Source organism: Mollisia scopiformis, assembly GCF_001500285.1.
Source record: "Mollisia scopiformis unplaced genomic scaffold LY89scaffold_12, whole genome shotgun sequence".
NCBI lineage: Eukaryota > Fungi > Ascomycota > Leotiomycetes > Helotiales > Mollisiaceae > Mollisia > Mollisia scopiformis.
In genome coordinates, this window is record NW_017263592.1 from 1,124,712 (window position 1) to 1,144,100 (window position 19,389).

The window sequence follows — 19,389 nt, forward strand, 5'->3', positions numbered from 1 at the left end:
GTACGCGCTCGAAACCAGTGATGGGTTTCTGGAAATGTCAGTGGGATGGTGACGAGTCAAGTTTTTCCTCTCGTTGGTCGAGTGTTTCTGCTATTTCCTTACAATATAGAATTGAATGGACTATGAGGAGATGATTCATAAATGATGATCATACTCCTAGCTTGAGTCTCATCTAACAATTTCTACCTCACCGATCAAGATACATCGCCATATTCAAGTCTCTACACTTTGACTTCTTGCAATCTCTGAGCAACGAGCTCTTAGAACTTCGCTTGCAGCCTGGCTCCAACGAAAACATCGGTCTCGTCAGCATCGTCAGATATTCCGAACGCGCTCATGCCTTGAAGGCAAGCACGAATAGCTCCGTACATATTGTCACCCATGCAGCTTTGTACATGGTCCAGATATCTTCCACTGAGCAACTTTCCACGTAGCATTGCAACTTCACTTGGTCTGATATCCTCCAAATTTCTGAACCCGAGTATGGAATCTATCGACTCCCAATATGTGATCTCTAATAGTAGGATACCAAGACTGTATATGTCATGTCTTTTCTTATACCTCCTCCCTTGTGAATCATCTTGAATGAACCCCTGAACTTGCGGATGCCGATAAAGATCATGCAACACGTTACCAACTGTTCGTTCTGTCATGTCTTTGCGGTGAGCTGGTCTCGCATAGTCGAAGCCTGAGAGGTACGATTTCGAGAGGTCGATGGTTCCCTCTCTGGTTTCGTAAAGAAGGAGATTGTCACTTCGGAGCCCCTTGTGCAACCAATTCACAGCATGAAGTTTCTCCACACATTGCACTATGTCCTTTGCGAGTGCAAACCGAGCCGTCAGACTTGGCACCCTGCTCTTTGTGTCTTGGAAAAGCTCGAACAAAGACACAGGCCTCTCACTGAGCGCCACTCCTGAAGGATTCTTGAAGACTAGGCCGAAATGAACAATGTGATCCTCTCTGCTCGGTCTGGTACGAATATACCCTAGACAGGGTACGGCCCTGAATTGCTCTGTTCGCTGATTCTCTCTCAGGAGCGCAACGAGTGCCTCGAAGCGGCCGATGATCTTGCGGTCATGTGTATTGTGATTTGGACGTTGCCCATCTCCAGGCTTCCATTCTACCCAAACACGACGGTCTCTCCCCAAGTTTGAATTGTACCAAGCTTCTGTTCTTTGATCGTTCGATATAGGCGTAGCATGAGGTAATAGCTGTATATCATCCCAGGATAACTCGCACGAGGTAATGTCCTGCACTGATTCCCCAAGATCGAGCTTCTGCGCGTACTCATCCGTTAGAGAATCCGTTTCCAGCGCCGATCCCAAAGCTTTGAATTGGGCTAGGCTTGTAAGGTGTCGCGAGTGCTCAGAGTCACGGTGCGCCCCTGGTCTTACATCTCCTCCCCATTTCAACGGTCTGCGGTCTGCTCTGGAAGCAGCAGTCAAGTTGTGCGCCAAACCAGCCTCCACAATCTCCTGAAGATGATCCAGCTTGTTGTTCAGTTGCACAATCATGTAATCTGTTCGCACTTGTCGCGCCACGAGCATCTCCCATTGATGCGCATTGAGGAGTTCGCATAAGTAGTCGTTCAGTTCCGACAGCCTCTTGAGAAGTTCTTCAGTGGCCTTTTTGTCAGAAATTGCCCAACGAAGCTGTCCTGGGAATTTGCTCGTTTGTCGAACGAAAGTGACACATTTCCCCAACAGCTCGCCTGCATCTGGGAACCAGCTATCGAGCGTCTCTTCTGTCTGAGGACCTTGTCTTGCATCTCTATTGCTGGTGTTCTGTGAGTCTTGCTCCTCAGTGATGATGGTGTTGGCCAGTGGTTGTAGGCGGCCATCCAGTCGTCCAAATTTCAACAGTAGTTGTCGCTGTTGATTCAGCACATCCACCACGATGTTCTTGCTATACCTGTCAATTGAAAGCGTATCGTCTGATTCCGTCAATTTGGTCACGGTCGCCCAACCGTATGCCTCCAGAACCTTGTCTTGCAACTCACAATTTGATGGTGGATCTTCAATCTCCCTGCCTTCGTCTTCCATTCCACCAGTGATTCCCATCAATTCTTGTGGCCTGGGTCTGCAGTTATACTAATACTAAAATATCAAACATTTTGGCGTAGTTAGTGGTCCTACATAAGCTCACCGCATGTATGATAAACAAATGTATCCGGAAAAGTTTCCAATAGATTCAGCTTTTTCCTTATCCTAAACAGGGTTTCAACCGTGTATTTCTTCCTCCGTCTTGCTCAAGATCTCCGATTCTCATTCCCAAAATAGCTTCATGATTTCATTACCTCCAAAGTATATAAACAAGAGAGTCATAGGCTTCTTCCCCGGAGTCATCCTGAATACCCAAACTAGCCTTCTGCTCCATCAAAATTGACTCCGCTTCATAACGCTTCTCATCCGCCTCCAGTAAATTATTTTCAGCTTTTCTGAGTACTTGGGATAGTTTATAAAGCACTCGAGCATAGATCCCAGCCATGGCAACGGATTGTAATTTTGCCACCACCAGTGCTTGGTGGAGATAGGTGCTACGCAACAATTTTTTTTAGCTGATCTCTCCTTTTCTAATTGACCATGTATGAACACTTACACTGCGTCTTCATATTTGCCCTGCTCAAATGCCACACATCCTAGCTTGTATATGCAGACACTATTAAAATGATGGGTTTGTAATTTCCCCCCCTGCAACCAGGCTTCCTGAGCCGCGATATATTCTGCCTTGGCTTTCTCTAGCTTTTGCTCTGCTCTGAAGGTAGATGCAATAACAAAACGAGTACTTTGTAAGCATGTCAGTACATTGCGTTTTAAAAAAAACTTCTACTTCTTCGCTACTTACTAGGCAATCATCGCGAAATTCTCTGAGACTTTCAGCTGCCCCATCGCCAGCTTCAGCCGGGCGTGTGCATCTTCGAGTCGTCCTAAGAAACGCAAAGTTCTACCAATATTCTGGTTTCCAACAGCTGTGGACTCTGAAAGTCGTCCATCTTCGATCCGCAACTCCAGGCTGGTAAATCGGTCAGCTAGCTGATCAGTCGACTGATAAGTGATCAGTTAAAGCCAATCAGTTAGCGATTTTAAATAATTTCAGTCTATCAGTTAGCCAAAAGTCAACTGACAGTTGCTTATAAGTTGGGAGATATCTGAAAAAGTTTATTTTTAGCATTAAAAACACTATTTTTGGCTTAAAATCCTAGTTTTTTCTTGGATTTTTGATATATTTGAATATTTTGAAAAAACATGAAAATTTACTTTTGAAATGAACACTTGTAGATGATTATTTAAATTAAGATAAGAATATAGTTCAAATATCAAATATTTATTTATATTATACTTAAAAAATATAATAAAAATATTTACTAGTTAAAAGACACGTTTCTTGACTGATCAGCGGCTGGTAAGTGGATATCAGTGAGTCAGTTGGATGCCTTCATTATAATCAGTCAATCAGTTGGAGAATAAGCTCAACTAATGACTGACTGACTGACTGACTGACTGATTTACCAGCCTGCGCAACTCCTCAGCCTTTTCGTGCAGACGAAGTGCCTCATCATGTCTGTTAAGAGAAGATACACAATTTCCGAGGTCAGTGTACGCCCAGCTCTTTTCGTCAAGATTGTCGGGTTTTTGCTCTGTTCGAATTGCAAGTGCTCGTTTAAGATACTCCTCAGATTTTCGAAATTGGCCACGATGAGCCCACATAACACCCGACAAATTGGACAGTTTAGCCGAAAGCTCAGAATCCTGTTTCTGGGTATCTAATGCTTTGAACGCCTGAGTGGCAACCGCGGCCACATCTTCAAGCTCCGTGAATGAAGCAATTTCCATCATATATCTAGGATGCTATTATCAGTTTATGTAGTTATTTATTTTATTTTAGAGACGGAGTCTACAACCTTCCACAATTAACAAGAGCCCAGCAAAATTCTGGACAAGGATGTAAAGAATCTGTTCCTGCGTGGTCCTTCTTGTAGTTGTCTTTGATGCTCAATACGTGCTGCAAATAAAGGCGGCACACAGCCCAGCGATCATAATACTGTGATTTGCCCGCATTTCTCGGCGGGAAAGCCTTGTTCAATATCATCGAGGCATCTTCAAACACTTGCTGTCTTGCCTCTGCAGATAAATAGAATCTAAATTGGGTCTGCACGAGTCTGTGCAGCGAGAAAGTACGCGAAGATTTGTCCCTTCTGATAAGTGATAGATTAAGTAGCACCTCCTGCACCTCCGAGAATCTGAATTCTGCTTTAGCAAGACGGTATGACAACAGGTCAACATACATACTTGAGCTCATCTTGATATATCTCGAGGCTGGGACCAAGGGTAGAAGAGTCGCTGAACAGGACCTGAGGTATAGAATCGGGGGAAACATAGGATAGAACACCTAGGAATTCAGAGCAGGCAGGCTCCAACGACTTGAATGAAAGATACTAGACTATATCGAGCGAGTTCCCAGCGGCCGAGCCATGCATTTTCCGTGTGTTCTTATCATATATAGCCAGGAACTCTTCTATAGACCAACTCCGCCGATGGATTAAGCCGGCCATTTGAGAAATTGCAAGAGCATTTCCGCTTAGCCTTTCTGAGAGATCAAATGCTGATTTTGCTTCCTTTTCGGTTAAGTTATCAACTATGTCGAGGGAGAGTAGATGCAATAAAAATGCAGACCCCTCTGCTGTTTTGAAAGGAAATACTTCTATCCCTGTGTCGGCTGGTTGGAACGCAAGATTATGGTTTCGTGTCGTGATCAGCGCATATCCCCGTGCTGCGACAGGCCAATACTCAAGGAGATCGTTTTCATCATTGCCGTTGTCAAATATCAATAGCCAACGGCAGGCTATTTTGGTTGGGTCAGCTACAAATTCCGAATTTGTTGTAGGAGAACTTACGGGTCTTTTGCAACCAATTCAGGACAGAGACTCTGTTCCCTTCATGGTTCTGTGGATTGGTGTTGGGAAGTTGGAGGCGAACTGCGATGCTACTGAAACTTTCTGCTAGTGCAATTTGTCCTTCACTGTGAATCCAAAAGATGGCATCGAAGTCGTCAACCTTGCTTTTGGCATATTTCAAAGCTACGTGACTCTTTCCAACACCGCCAAGACCCCAGAGTGCAAGAGAACAGAAGGTACGGCTTTCAGATTTAGTGTCGAAGTGGGCTTCAATATCCGCGAGAATCGAACCACGGTCATAACACTGAGTAGTAAAAGTTCTGGGGAGAATGATACAGGGCAGGGAGGCTTCCTCCTGAAGACTGGCCGCCGCCATCGAAGTCGAAGATGGAGTCGGTGAAGAGAGAAACTGCTGTATCATCTCGAACTCGCTACTATGAGCGTTAAGCTTTGCCAGTTGTGCTAGTTTCTCAACTCGCTGGAATGTATCATCAATATCTGAGGTGGTGGATTTGTAGATGCGGATTAACTCTTGCCAGTCATCCTCGTGAGAGAGCGCTGGAAGGTCAGCAGAATTCTCAATGTATAACAAACTAAAGATATCACACACCAGATGGGCCAGTGTGATCGTGGAAAAAAGTAATCGCGTCGGTGCAGAATAGGACAAGATATATAAGGACATCCAAAGCTGCCTCTTCAGACTTTTCAACTCGGGTCCGACCATTGCAGTGCGCGTTGAATAGTTCGATTTTATGACCCATAGATTTGATCATGCGCGCAATTCGTGGTATAGCTTCATTCTCTCTGATGGAAACCTTCATGAAGTAAGTCTAGTTGGACATTTTAATAATTCTTGCGGAGGGAAAACACGCCTGTATCAGTACGGATATAAACCCCCAAAGGACAGAAACATCAAGTTTCTCATCTATACTCTGTGCCACAAATACGATAAGAGCCTCATAGTTCGTGAGCGTCGGTTCTATTAACGCTAATGCTTGGAGCGTTGCTACGGAGAACTTTTTGGTTTGAAGCTCTTGCAATTGACCCTGGACTTGCGCTAAGCTCGCGATAGATTTGATTTGGGTCACCTCATTTCGATAAAGGGAGCTGCAGGAGCGTTTGATTGTGGTGTCCCATTGGGTCAGGTAAGAGCTAGTCATTAGGTTAGTCAGACCTTTTAGAGATCATGGCACTGATCAAGTGGTCTTACGAGGCCGCGTCTGGAGAATTCAGATTGATAGACAGGGATTGGGAAGACGCCGACATATTTACTATTTAGTCTTTCCGTTTTCGTGTGATAGGTATGAATGTGTCGTATGTATGTTGTGAGTCAAGGAAAACGAGTAAATGAAAATGTATGGTAATAGATCCAACAAAGTCAAGGGAAGAAGGAAAAAAGCAAAGCGGGGTTCTGCGGCGTACTAAGCAGGCTGCTTGAAGTCACATGCCTGATAAGCCTTAATCAGCATAAGGTATTAGAAGCTATATACGCTGCCAGTCGAACATCTCACCAGGACCTCTCCGACAAACTCTCAGCTCCAAATCGCCAGGCTGTATTTACTGTTGTGTCTTGGTTGACAATGCTTGTTAGACCATCAGCGAATATGTCAGGCGAGAAATTCTGGATTACCGTTGACAAGAAGCTTGAAAAACACCAGGAATCACAATCCCAAGATACCGCCGCCTCTCCCATATTCAGTCTCTTTCGAGGCTTCGGCTGTTTGGTCCCAAGTGAAGGTTGTGAGAGGTCTAGGCAAAGGGATCCGTCTTCAAACATTCTCGATGTCTCAGATCTGAATTTTTTCTGTTTGAAAACAATTGGCAAAGTCAATATCAGATGGACGCATACCCTCGACACACATTTAATGTTTCATCAACGAAGTCGAACGCTCTCCTTATTTGGCTTTCCAACATTCTGTGCCTTGAATATAATTGCAGAAAACAATGCTGGATCGTTTTTTGACCGGTGAGAAATTACTCCCATCTATGATTTCTCCATGGCAGAGATTTACTAATTGACAAGTGTTCTTTGTGACAACCTCAACGAGAATGAAGAAACCCCATCTTATATTTCGTTGTATAAGCGGGAAGTCCTCTTGTCATATCGGATTCTGTTCGGTCAATCAGAAAAGTCTCGGAGAATTTTCAGAAGAAGCGAAGTCCACAAAATTCCAACCCTCAATGGCATATATGATCCCCTCCTTGCAATTTTGTGTGGAAAGGCAAATGGGAGATCAATGAAATCTCTCCCTCCAGAATTATGGCTAGAGACTTGGAGAGACTTTGCTGGGAATCTGCTTGAGCAAGATATGTACAGCGCTGATACAGATTTTCCTGTTCTGGGTCTCCGCTTCTTGGAGCTTCAAACTTTTAATTCAAGTCAGAAGGCGAATAGAATCTGGGATATATGGCGAGATCGCAGAAATCCTCTTCAATGGTACACATTTTGGGCCGTGATTGTCATTGGTGGTCTTACCTTGATCATAAGCGTGGTTCAGACCGCTCTGTCAGGAGCACAGCTAGCAGTGTCAAAACCATCGTCCAGTGTAACATAGCGCAGAATAAATATACTGTAGAATTATTATTATAACTACTATCTAGCGGTAATAAGGAAAAGAGCCTCATTAGAAGCGCTTAAAGTGGCACTTAAAATGCGGAGCTCCGTGTGCATGCACGAAGCTGCATGGACTGATTATTGCATCCTCTCCCTTGAGTTTGCAGCCCCCCATCCCAACACACACACCTACTCCGTACGTGCCATCCCCGCCCGTTTTTTCGACCAATGGGATGTTTCTCCAGAACCCTCCCTAGACTTACATGCAAGCGTGGGGCTCTTTAGTTGCCATGGCAGGTCACACGATCTCACGGTCCTGTTCTGAGGTGGACGCCAGAACGCGAGAGAAGTTACGTCGTGAAGTTGGGCATGTACTTTTGACCATTGCGAAATTGCACATAATTTCAATAAACTTGAACAAAATACATCTTTTGTTGAACCTTATGACAAAATGGCCATCGATATCCAAAGCATAATTCCTTACCTAAAGCGAGACCCCCTATACCACCAGTTCAAGCCATTCAGTGCAAGCTTTCGTGTCGAAAGTGTTACCGAAGAACAGTCCTCCAACCACATGTTTGAATACGTGCCAGTAACTGTCCATGACGTCCGAGGCCTCGAAAAGCCAATGGACCTGGACGTTAATGGCTTCTGCTACATGAAACAGAAGACATCTGTGACGTCCGAAATGGCCAACACCATTGCAACTTATCAAGAGCTATACTTCGAGGAAATAGAGGACTTTTTATACAACAACTTCCCGCAATATTCTCGTTTTGAGTGCATGGATTTGCAGGTGCGTTGAAAATGTTTCTATTCTCCTAAAGTCGGTTCTCTTTCTTGTCTAATTCCTGTAAACATACCAGGTCCGGAGGAGGCACCCCGACTTCCCAAATAGCGTGGGAAAGAGAGTAGAATTTGATCAACCTGCCGGGCTCCCTCACTGTGATTTCTCACCGGGAGGTGCTGTCATTCAGATGAGCGAGGCCTTTCCAGGTCAAGACAAGCATTGGAAAGGAAAAGATTTTGACCTGCTGAAGTAAGGATCTCTCCATCCAGAATGAGAGACGAAAAGGCTTCTGCTAAACCTTACATATGCAGTATTTGGCGTGTATTGAAAGGGCCAAACGATGACTGGCCCCTTGCGGTTTGCCATTGTAAAAGTGTGGATACCAAGAAGGACTGCGCAACAAACGATGCGTTGTATCTCGACGGCTTTGGAGAGAACTGGCTTATGCAAGCAAGTCCAAATCATCGATGGTACTATATGAGCGGGCAACAACCCGAAGACCTGATCGTTTTTCGGAATACGGATTCGTTCGGCGAGAGGACTCGTAAGCTTTCATTTCCCCTTGCTTTGGTGTTTCATCTGGCGCCATAACACCAACCAATTAAAACGAAGCTGTAGTCGAGACTGATCTATAGTTGTTGATAGGATGTTTCCACATGGCGATCAAGAATTCGTTGACTGTATGCGAGCCTAGAGAGAGCATTGAAGTTAGAGTCGTGGCATTCAGGGATGTCATGTAGCCTTAGGATCTTTTAGGATCATCGATAGCGAGACAATTTGAAGGATTCTTTATTGTCACTGGAAAACAGCAGTACTTCGCAGCTGATATGAAGAGCGTGATAAAGATCTGAATCGATGGACTTGAAATCATTATGCTTAGCCTGATTCTGATTCTCTGACAAACCCTATGATGTACATATTATCCATCTCCTTCAAAAACATCCTGCTTTTAGTTTACGTTCAATGTGTCTGCAAACCTTAAAAATCCGTATTAGACAGCATCTAGCATATTGTTCACACCTTGCTCCAAGGCTTTGCTGTCACTAACAAAACCCCATATCCTCGCACAGTTGAATTCCACGGCATCTGAAACATAACGTGGACTTGTTGTCCCACAAGCATCTTTCAATAAAATGACATCAAACCCAGCATGCCAGGCATCTAGGAGACTGGCCATAACACACATATCAGTCTTTATCCCAACAAATAACAAAGTTCGGACTCCCTTCTCTTCTAGGACTTTCACTCGCTTCATCTCTCGATCCCAGAATCCCGACATGCGGTTCTTGTGGATTAAAATGTCAGGATTTGATTCTGAGGCCTGGCCTTCCTTAAAGGAATCGTTCAAATCCAGAGGCATTGCTGCGTTCCAGGTATCTCGAACTAACATCCTTCCACCTTCGACTACCTGCCCATTCGCAAGTTTCACGGGTCCAATATCGAAACCTATGCCTTCAGTTCGCCGTCTCACCGCACCATCCTCTGCCATGCGCATGGTAGTTTGCTCGACTCCTGACAGTGCTCCGGTAGCTTGCTTATTGATTTCTTCCATGGCAGTCTCACGTAGAGCGCTCGGACGGTATCCTGAGTTAGAATCCACAACTTCCCGTTGCTCTTTGTCATATCCGAAAGCCTTGATCACACTGGGAGGGGCAGTTTCCCATCTTTCAAAAGAACTGTGTCCCAGCCCTTCAAATTGGCATCTTGCATCGTGCCGTAGACACACTGGTCTATATTCACGCCAGCAAAAAGTAGCGTCTTGATGTGGGCTCCCTTCCCGGCCAAAAAGCCAGTCAGATCGGTCGAGGAATCGCAGATGCCGGATACTCTATTCTTGCGGAGCCATACATCTAGAAGATCCGAGTGCAGAGATGCTTCATAGCTGTCCCGAAGCGGTTGGTGGAGCGCAGTATTCCACTGATCCCGCATCATCATCCGCCCCATATTGACTCTGGTACCATCAGTCAGGACGACTTCACCTAGTTCGGCTCCCATGCCTCCGTCCGTCCATCCTTCCTTCTGCTTTGACTCTGAGCTTGGAGCTGGAACTACCTGAGCAGATCCATTATCGTCGAATTTGAATATACGCAGCATTGTAGGTGACATGACCTCGAGATCCGCGTCTGTCAGTCCCCATGTGAGCCAGATGACTTGGATTCCTGCTTTGCGGGCGGCGGGCAGAGCATGCTGCAGCAACGCAGCCTCGGCATCGTGGCCCTGCCCCTTCCGGCCCAGCGAGCGAGAGAGGAAGAAGTTCTGCATATCGACGATAACCAGAGCAGTCTTAGAAGGAGCAATAGTAATCGGACTATTCGTAGTCTGGAGAGAAATGCGTGGGTGGAGTAGGGGTGAGGAGGAGGTCTCTGGGTGCGTCAAGTCGAAACCATCTCTTTCGCTCCACAGCCAGAAGTTGGATGCGTTGCCAATGACCTTGACTTCCAGTCCTGTCTTCGTTGCAGATGCCATGGTGATGCACGCTAAAATACGTTGGATCGAAGGATTTGGGTATCTTCTTGTCCTCAAGTCTTCGAAGAATCGATGAAATGGCCACGAGGCTGAGGATGGTAGTCTGCGGAGCGACAACCGTGAAGCAAACATTGATTTCTGGACTTGAAATTCGCAGCAGGCAGAAGCTGTTTCATAGAGACCGGGCACTGGATCTCATGCGTATGCACATGCATCGGCAAGTGACAACACGATAAAATGAATCACAAGCCTCTGGAAAAACTTCATTTCGACGTGTTCAAATCCGCGTGGCTGTTTGGGGGCGCGCAGCGCCACTAGGAGTCATGATTTATGTGACAGCACGGTGGGAAGCTCAGTACGTAGACGAAGTATCGATTCGGCTATCTCTTAGAATCTAAAGGTAAAGAAGAGAAGAGGAATGAAAGAGGAGAAGATCTAGATATATATACGCCAGGGGAAAGGGATGTCATGTGAGGAGCTAAGCCCTAATAGGCTTAAAGCTAGGGAACGCCACCATTCCCGGCCTGACCTCTGTCGCGGGCGATTGGGCAGGCGATTAGGTCAGGTGATCCAGGTGATCCAGGTGATCCGTAACAATTTATAAATTGTTGAGCGTTGATCTAACGACCCCCACCCCCCACGTGCGACTGAACGAGAGGGGATTCAAATCGGCTCCGGCAGACACCCATGTCAAGGTTGGGACTTATCGCATGACTAAGCAAACAGTATCAGGCACCAGTAATTGCCCGAATTCGTGGCGCACAGGCCATCCCCACCAAAATTATAAGGGGGCCAGAAATCAGTTAATTGAGACTATATACACCTGAATTACCATAATGCAGTCTTAATAGGCTTTCCACCATTATTAACAAGGCGCGCGCATCGCCTAGGCATCTGGGAAATTCGTTTCCGTACTTCTGTCATTGTTACTTTGCTCCATTCCTCTTGTAAAGCCTCCTTGATTTCCTCCTTAGATTGGAAGATCCTATGCCGTAACCTCTGCTTAATTATGTTCCAGATAGCCTCGATTGGGTTTAGATCAGGGCTCTAGGCAGGGTGCTTTAAGTTAACAATCCAATTATTCTCCTTAAGCTGCTGCGCGAGGCCCCTTTTCCTCATGCCGTAAGAGGGGTCCCCATCCTCTTGAAAAAGCCACGGTCCTGGGTCTCTTATACGTGCTTTTTGAATAGCATCGATATAAACTGGCAAGAGACGCTCTGTATAGTACTTCTGAGTCATGGAATTACCCTGCGGCTTAACGTCGACTTTGTGAGGCTTCTGGGCTTCCCAATCCGTAAGTCTGGCTTGGTATTCCTCTGGCGTTTCAGTCGTTGGCCGCCGGCGAGGCTTAGTAGGCATTGGGGGTTGTTCTTCGTACTCTTCTTCGTCATTATAGAACTCTAGCTTCTTAGCCTTATCAAACCAGGTGACCCACACAGCCACATAAAACTTGACTCCCTTCCTCTCTCCTCTCTCCACAATATTCTCATCATCGTACCGTGTCCCAAGCTCTCTAAGTATCCCAGGAGCTTGTTGTGCCGAAGGGTCAATATGTGCTTCATCGGTAAAGAATATATGACTAAAAGTCCTCTATTGTCTTGTCCTTATACTTATGTGCATAAGCTACCCGTTCGTCCTTATTCCTAGCCGAGATTTCCTTTTTAACAAATACACACTTATAAAACTGACCACCATTAGTATACTCTTTAAGCTTGCGTTGTAACTAGCGCTTCTTACAAGGAATTTTGTGATAGGCAATCTGCGCTTCGTATGGCTGATTTCGGACAGGATTTCTAGCCGGATCGACTAGCTTCTTACACATAGCTTTTGTGACTTTTGAGGGCTTTCCAAGCTTGCCTGATCTCCCGCGTGTATATCGATAAGCTAAGATACCCATATTTTCACATTGCTTAAGCCAGCGTCGCGCGGTAGACTCAGTAGTGCTTTCATCCTTTGCGATCTGGCGTAGCGATTTGAATGAGATTTCTTTGTCGTACGCTGTGAAGAACCTAGTCTTTTTGATCGTATTAGCTTCGTGGCCACTAGAAGGGCCTGGCGGAGGGGTAATGCGGCTTGTGCGACGTGTAGTTGGGGCCATAGTGAGTGTTTAGAGTGATAATAGATAAATCGCAAAAATCGCGTTTCGCGATTTTTGGTGTTTTTGGCCCGTGCGCCACGAATTCGGGCACCCACTGGTGAGGAGTGGCTGAAGAGATCCAATGATTGTTCGCGAGGCTTTGAGACAATGATACGTAGCTGGCTTTGCGGAAACACTAAATATTGCCTCTATGTCAGGAGATATTGAAATGGTTCCGAAAAAACAACATGTCGGTCATTTAGCTCAAGGTGTCTTCTGACTTGACAATTCACTTAGGCTGAGCGGTGATCGGCGGTTACATGCATTGGCAGTCGTTGATTGAGTTGGTGTAACATCTTCGGAACAAGGCAACAGCAGCACACACAGAGCCTCATTCAACATTCTACTCAATAGTCAGCGAAAATACGACAAGAGCATGGATATCGAATCATGCCTCAAGCCACTGCTACTAGCGATTACTATGCAATCCTCGAAATTGACCAAAATGCGACTCCAGACGAAATCACCAAATCGTACAAACGGCTGGCCTTACTGCGCCATCCTGATCGGAACACAACGCACAACTCTACGAAAGCTTTCCAACTTGTTCGTAAATTTTTTCTAGACCTGTGCCGAGCGTGTAGTTGCACACTTGTAGAGTCATCTGCTGACGCGGTCCGTGGCACCCTAGTTGGGTGAGGCGTATGAGACATTGAAAGACGAAAGCAAACGGCGAGATTACGATTCCACTTACGCACAAATCAAAACGACTAGATCTTCACAACCCAACACCACAGAAAGACGTCGCACGTCAAGTACCACCAACTCAAATCCAAATGACACAAAAACCGACATTGCGAGGATTGCAGCAATAGTGAGGGCAAAGCAAGAACGTTTCGCGGGCTGGTCACAAACGCAGACAATATTCAATGAAAAGATATTCGAGCTGAAGAGAGATATAATAGATCTGCAAAGCGCCATTCAAGGCTTCGAGGACACTGAGACTGCAGAGCGCGCCAAAGATGAAGGTACCAAAAGATGGCCAGCACGGATCTTTTCTCATCGATCCCGGAAATCCGTCCAAGCACAAGAAAAGAAGGAACAAAAGGAACGAGATCGATTACAGAGATTGCATAGCAAGACTCTCAGAGAAATAGAGCTGAAGAAGAAGTGGTCAGAAATACGAGATCACGAAACCCTGTTTGAAACCAAGCGCCAGGAGTTCTATGATGCGAACAAGGCGGATGATATCATCAAGTCTGCGATCGAACAGGTGATGCGCATCAAACAACAGATACACCAGCAAGCGGAACGATACGAGAAGGAAAAAGCGGCACGAGAAGAAGCACAAAGGGATAGGGATGAGCAATTTGAGCAGGGGCAGAGGGAGGCAGCAAGAGAGAAGGCCGAGCGAGAAGAAATGAAGATGCGGAGGGAGGAACTGGCAGAAGCAATCGAGAAGCTACGAGTGGAAGAAGCCCTAAAGCTTGCCGAAGAAAATCGCAAGAGAAATGAGTTGCAACAGAAACAGGAAGCGAAACGACGAAAGAAGGAGCAAGCGGCAGAACAACAGAGACGAGAGAATGCGGAAAAAGCCGCTGAACAAGCTTTGGAGGACTATAGAGTAGGGCAGACAGCGGTCTAAAGAGAAGGAGAAGGATAAGAGATAGTTTTGTAGAGGAAGTCTACTCAAGAAAGCAAGTGCGGAAGATGGCAGACGAAGATAAGAGAACCACCAGTACCCCTGAGTTTCACTAAGCGAGCCCCTGATTCTAGCGAGTACTGATCGAACTACTTGCAACATCACTGTGAAAAACAAGCATGGATGGCCCACTCATCAGAAAAATAAGGTTCACGTGAACAGCTCATATACTGTCTTCGTTTATGGTGTGGTTTCCTCCAGTCTGAACATCCAGCGGCGCGGGCCGCAGTGCTAGCTGAGCAGTCCAAATGAGAATCGGCACTATGAAAAGAGAGAAAACAACGCGATCAGTGATAATCACTATTCCTCATCACATTGATTTTCGGAAAATTTCTACAAAATTTTCGATACCGCAATAGCATCATTCATTCTAAAATGGCTAGTCCTCACAACGAATGTATTGCAGACAGTTTAGACGATTCTCCCAGCGATTCAACCACCATCGTCTCACCTACAGCAGACGCGCACACCCACACAATCATCTTCCTCCACGGCCGCGAAGACTTCAGCTCCGATCTCGCCCAGTACTTCTTCGATAGCAAGTCCTCGGATGATCGTTCAATGGCAGAAATATTTCCTTCCATCCGATGGGTCTTCCCGACTGCCAAGCTGCGCTTCTCAGCACAGCGGGACTTTGAATTCAGCAGCAGTTCATTCACAGAAGCGTTGAAGGGGTAGGAAATCATATCGCAATGGTTTGATGTATGGGATTTGAAGAGTCCCGAGGAGAGACAGGAACTTATGGTTCCGGGGTTGAGGGAGAGTATTGGGGAGATTGTGGAGATAGTGAAAGATGAAGCGACATTGGTTCCTGTAGGGAATATCATTCTTGGTGGGATCAGTCAGGGTTGCGCGACCGCGGTCCTCACTCTGCTTGCTTCGGATGTGGAGCTAGGAGGATTCATTGGTTGGTGTAGCTGGCTTCCGTTTCAGCAGGCTATTGAGCGAATTCAGAAAGAAAGCAAGGATACAGTCTCGCGGCAAATCCAGTCCATGTTGGGAATAGAGTTTGACCAGATCGTCGCGAACTCTCAACAAGCGATACAAATCTCGACAAATAGCGAGGCAGAGACTCCTGCACAGACCGAGGGACCTTCTGCAGGCAGTAAGGATATCGATATCGACAGCATCAGCACTTCGTCCTTGTGCTCTAAACCAGCCAATAAGACTCCGATCTTCCTCGCGCATTCGCGAGATGACGAGACGGTTCCGTTCGCGATGGGAGAAGGTTTATATCAAACCTTAGAACGACTTGGGTTTAACGTAACTTGGAAAAAGTATGAAGACGGAGGACATTGGATACATGCTGAACATGGAGTGGATGACATGTCCACGTTTCTTGAAGATGTCATGAAGGACTGAGGTACTTCACAAGTACGAGTGAAAGAAAATTTGGAAAGGCGACGATAAAGTCTGGATAACGAAAAGTAATACGAGCTGCCAAAAGGATGAGAACAAGGGTAGAATCGACGATTTAGACATGGACTCAATTACGAAAACGTGGACTCCTCGAGGTCTTCGGTGGAAGTCTTCGCATGTGTGTTGTAAGTTAGACGAGCCTATCGTATGGAAAGCCGGTACTGCCAGCACTTAATGTCATTGTCTCAATAATAAAACTTTAATTGTTCAAGAACCCCTAAAGATCTTTCGAGTTGTCGAGACGAGTCAAGAGACAAAATGTCTCATATCCCGAGTCGAACACAAAAGTAAGCTCCCGCGGGGTAATTTCCACCCCACTTTCACACCCCGCCAAAACCCGATCATTTTCATCCCCGCCAACGCAACCTTTGCTACACACCACCTCACTACTTTCAACATCTCAATTTCTCATGCCTAACAATGCCCAACGAAAAAGCCTACTTCCTCACCCTCGAACCTACATTCCAACAACTCCTCGGCACCGACGCCTCCATCGTGCTTCTCCTCGAGTACGACGCTTATCCGTTTGCACACGAAGCTGGGGTCTTCTTCGCCGACACCCACGAGCTTTTCATCACCAGCAATCGGTTTACACGCCAAGATGAACCATACATTCAGATTTCCAAAGTCTCCCTAGGAGATGGCTCAAAGAAAGTGAGCCGCGAGGAGATTCCCTCACTCGATATCCCTTTGGGGAACGGTGGCATCAATTATCGGGATGGGATCCTGTTCTGCTCCCAAGGTTCAATGACAAAACCAAGTGGACTGTACTGGATGTCGCGGAAAGCGCCGTACAGTAGCAAATTGCTCATATCAGACTTTTATGGACGGCAGTTCAACTCAGTGAATGATGTCGTCGTTCACTCGGATGGAAGCATTTGGTTTACAGATCCGATTTATGGTTATGAGCAAGGCTATCGACCGAAACCTGATTTGCCATGTCAGGTTTATAGATTTGATCCCAAGAATAAAAGCATTAGGGCTATTGCGGATGGATTTGGGAGGCCGAATGGTATTAGCTTTTCGCCTGATGAGGAGATCGTGTATATCACTGATACGGACTGGATTCATGGAGATGGAACGACAGATGGTATGAGGCCTTCAAGCATGTAAGAGAACATCTCTCTGAATCATTGTGATATTGCTAATAGGCATAGCTATGCCTTTGACGTCACACATTACTCCGGACAACCCTTCTTGACAAACAGAAGGCTATTCGCCATGGCTGCAGACGGCATCCCTGACGGTATCAAATGCGATATGGAAGGAAATGTGTACAGTGGGTGTGGGGATGGGATCAATGTGTGGAGTCCTGGTGGAGTGTTACTCGGCATCATCAAAATCGAGGGAGGTGCAGCGAATTTCTGTTTTGGCAAGGAAGGCGCGCTTTACATCTTGAACGAGCATAAGTTGTGGAAAGCCCAACTTTCCAAGTCGGTCCGAGGGGCTTTGCTAGAAATATAAACAGGCTACTGTGCTTGCCGAATAATTAACCCGATGTCTTCGGAACGAGTTTTATGTTGGAATTCTTCTTGTGATCTCCATTAAAGCCCCTTGGCCTTCGTGCTGAAATTCTTGGTTGTGGGGTAGACTACTAAATCAGAAAAGGGTTCCCCCACAATTGCCTCGAAACGAGGTGCATTTGCCCTCGAGGCGAGAGTCACCGCCGGTGGGAACGGAGAGCGGGGTCGGATAAACCCCACCAAGACTTTTGACAACACCCTCAAACGCACGTTCCTTGTAAGTTGCAACCCGAAAATAGGCTTTTGAACTACCTCGAGACGAAATTCGTCTTACGAGAATTTCCTCTATTTGAACCAGTACATAGTCTTTCCGCAATCTAGTCCAACCCTCGAGCCTCACCCTCGCCACGTGAAATTCGATGCAGCTTGACCACAGCTCTATGATACGTTGCAAATGATAGAAACTTCCCGGCGACACCCCACTAAGTGAGGTCTCGGCCTGTCGTTTACTTGTCGATCGAGGTAAATGCGGACTTCGCCTCGAGAAATGAGATGGATTGGAAGAGGTATAGATAGATGCGGGGACCCTCCGCGATAAAGTGAGTTCTGTACTTCTTCATTTCAGATAGCACATTTCTCATTACGAACGACGAATCCTCCTTCTATATCACATTCTTACATTCAAGATGGCACCATCAGCAGTAGAAACCGCGGCTACTACAATCCCTGAAGCTGTCTCCACCACACCTCAAGTCCAAACTCAAGTAACCTTAGGAGGAAAGATAATAGCCAGTAAGTCCCTCTACCTCCACTATCTGACGTTATTCTCACATTTTGAAAAGTCACTGGAGCGAATCGAGGAATCGGTCTCGGTATTGCGGAATGCTGTCTCGTCAACGGTGCCGCGAAAGTCTACTCGATCGATATCACTGACCCGGGAGATGAATTCGCGCTCAGCGCCAAGAGATTCCCAGGGAAGATTGGATCTGTCCAAGCAGATGTAACAAAAGAAGACAGCGTTACGGCGGCAGTGGACAAGATTATCGAAGAGAGCGGTGCTTTGCACGGAATGGTCGTGAATGCAGGACGAACAAACCACAAGTCGGCACTTGACTTTACACAAGCTGAGATTGAAGCTTTGTTCAACGTCAACGTACGTCCAAAATTGAATAAAAGATTAAGAGATTTGCTAACATTTGCATCCAGCTCTTCGGTGCCTTCTACTGCGCACGAGTCGCAGCGCGCGCTTTCATCAAGCACAACATCAAAGGCGCAATTGTCTTCACAGCCTCGATGGCCTCCTACCAACCCAACAAGCGCGTCCCATCAACACCATACGGCGACTCAAAAGCCGGCGTACGAAACATGACACACACCTTAGCCATGGAGTGGGCGAAATACGGCATCCGCGTCAACAGCGTCTCGCCAGGTTTGGTCAACACGGCCATGACATATTGGGTACCGCAACAACCGGATTGGGAACAACAATTGAAGTACTATGGTGGATTCCCTAGATTGGCGGAGGTGCAGGAGTTGGGTGGTGCGTATGTGTATCTGTTGAGTGATGCGGCTAGCTATACCACATCGATTGATATCCCTGTCAATGGAGTTATTGGAAGTGAGTAATTGCTCCGTATTATACTTGAGATCTTGCTAACCTTTCTTGTAGTCTGCTAGTGCTAGATAGACAAATTTAGATTTCAAAGGTTCATAATTTATCCTTTTCACGAAGTGTTTGCCACTTTGCAGCTTACCCCGCCATGCACCCCGTGAATGTCTCCTTTGGGTATTGCTCCTCTCTTCTCCCTGGACATGCTTCTACCCATCCAATTCCGCATAATTAACTCTTCATAATATTCTACACCCTTGAAACCTCCAACTTCAATCAAAAAGAGTAATCTCGGCATCGAACCGAAGAAGTAAAACCAAAGTATGCCAAGCTTCGGTTCACAGTCCACCGAACACTCCCACTTTTCAAATCCGACTAAACCCTTCGCCCAACTTTTTCGCAGATCCTTCCCAAG

The 19,389-nt window shown here is 46.2% G+C and overlaps 8 protein-coding genes across 8 annotated transcripts; 5 read left to right on the plus strand and 3 right to left on the minus strand.

Annotated features, from left to right (window-relative positions):
* Positions 1–260: 260 nt before the first annotated feature.
* LY89DRAFT_782305 (uncharacterized protein) lies at positions 261–5,715 on the minus strand (the record flags this gene model as incomplete). Its single annotated transcript, XM_018222566.1, has 10 exons — positions 261–2,073; positions 2,297–2,536; positions 2,599–2,784; positions 2,845–3,044; positions 3,510–3,840; positions 3,902–4,240; positions 4,290–4,389; positions 4,528–4,842; positions 4,895–5,452; positions 5,505–5,715. 10 exons carry the CDS (start codon positions 5,713–5,715, stop codon positions 261–263), a joined length of 4,293 nt encoding a protein of 1,430 aa, XP_018071462.1.
* Positions 5,716–7,797: 2,082 nt separating this feature from the next.
* On the plus strand, positions 7,798–9,096 carry LY89DRAFT_646248 (uncharacterized protein). Its single transcript, XM_018211919.1, has 4 exons — positions 7,798–8,244; positions 8,315–8,487; positions 8,550–8,782; positions 8,884–9,096. Exons 1-4 carry the CDS (start codon positions 7,900–7,902, stop codon positions 8,976–8,978), a joined length of 846 nt encoding a protein of 281 aa, XP_018071463.1. The 5' UTR covers positions 7,798–7,899; the 3' UTR covers positions 8,979–9,096.
* LY89DRAFT_646253 (Isochorismatase hydrolase) lies at positions 9,030–10,704 on the minus strand (the record flags this gene model as incomplete). Its single annotated transcript, XM_018211920.1, has 2 exons — positions 9,030–9,772; positions 10,288–10,704. The coding sequence occupies 2 exons, from the start codon at positions 10,702–10,704 to the stop codon at positions 9,230–9,232; spliced, it is 960 nt and encodes a 319-aa protein (XP_018071464.1). The 3' UTR covers positions 9,030–9,229.
* Positions 10,705–11,491: 787 nt separating this feature from the next.
* On the minus strand, positions 11,492–12,802 carry LY89DRAFT_718784 (uncharacterized protein; the record flags this gene model as incomplete). Its single annotated transcript, XM_018218445.1, has 2 exons — positions 11,492–12,260; positions 12,442–12,802. 2 exons carry the CDS (start codon positions 12,800–12,802, stop codon positions 11,752–11,754), a joined length of 870 nt encoding a protein of 289 aa, XP_018071606.1. The 3' UTR covers positions 11,492–11,751.
* A 429-nt stretch (positions 12,803–13,231) lies between these two features.
* LY89DRAFT_585569 (DnaJ-domain-containing protein) lies at positions 13,232–14,426 on the plus strand (the record flags this gene model as incomplete). The annotated part of the gene is made up of 2 exons (XM_018209329.1): positions 13,232–13,387; positions 13,473–14,426. 2 exons carry the CDS (start codon positions 13,232–13,234, stop codon positions 14,424–14,426), a joined length of 1,110 nt encoding a protein of 369 aa, XP_018071465.1.
* Positions 14,427–14,858: 432 nt separating this feature from the next.
* Positions 14,859–15,845, plus strand: LY89DRAFT_584927 (alpha/beta-hydrolase; the record flags this gene model as incomplete). Its single annotated transcript, XM_018209298.1, has 3 exons — positions 14,859–15,157; positions 15,203–15,455; positions 15,651–15,845. 3 exons carry the CDS (start codon positions 14,859–14,861, stop codon positions 15,843–15,845), a joined length of 747 nt encoding a protein of 248 aa, XP_018071466.1.
* A 411-nt stretch (positions 15,846–16,256) lies between these two features.
* On the plus strand, positions 16,257–17,400 carry LY89DRAFT_685065 (gluconolactonase precursor). Its single transcript, XM_018215011.1, has 2 exons — positions 16,257–17,011; positions 17,060–17,400. The coding sequence occupies exons 1-2, from the start codon at positions 16,323–16,325 to the stop codon at positions 17,364–17,366; spliced, it is 996 nt and encodes a 331-aa protein (XP_018071467.1). The 5' UTR covers positions 16,257–16,322; the 3' UTR covers positions 17,367–17,400.
* A 609-nt stretch (positions 17,401–18,009) lies between these two features.
* On the plus strand, positions 18,010–19,050 carry LY89DRAFT_616883 (NAD(P)-binding protein). The gene is made up of 4 exons (XM_018210778.1): positions 18,010–18,157; positions 18,208–18,518; positions 18,572–18,983; positions 19,035–19,050. The coding sequence occupies exons 1-4, from the start codon at positions 18,052–18,054 to the stop codon at positions 19,040–19,042; spliced, it is 837 nt and encodes a 278-aa protein (XP_018071468.1). The 5' UTR covers positions 18,010–18,051; the 3' UTR covers positions 19,043–19,050.
* Positions 19,051–19,389: the final 339 nt, after the last annotated feature.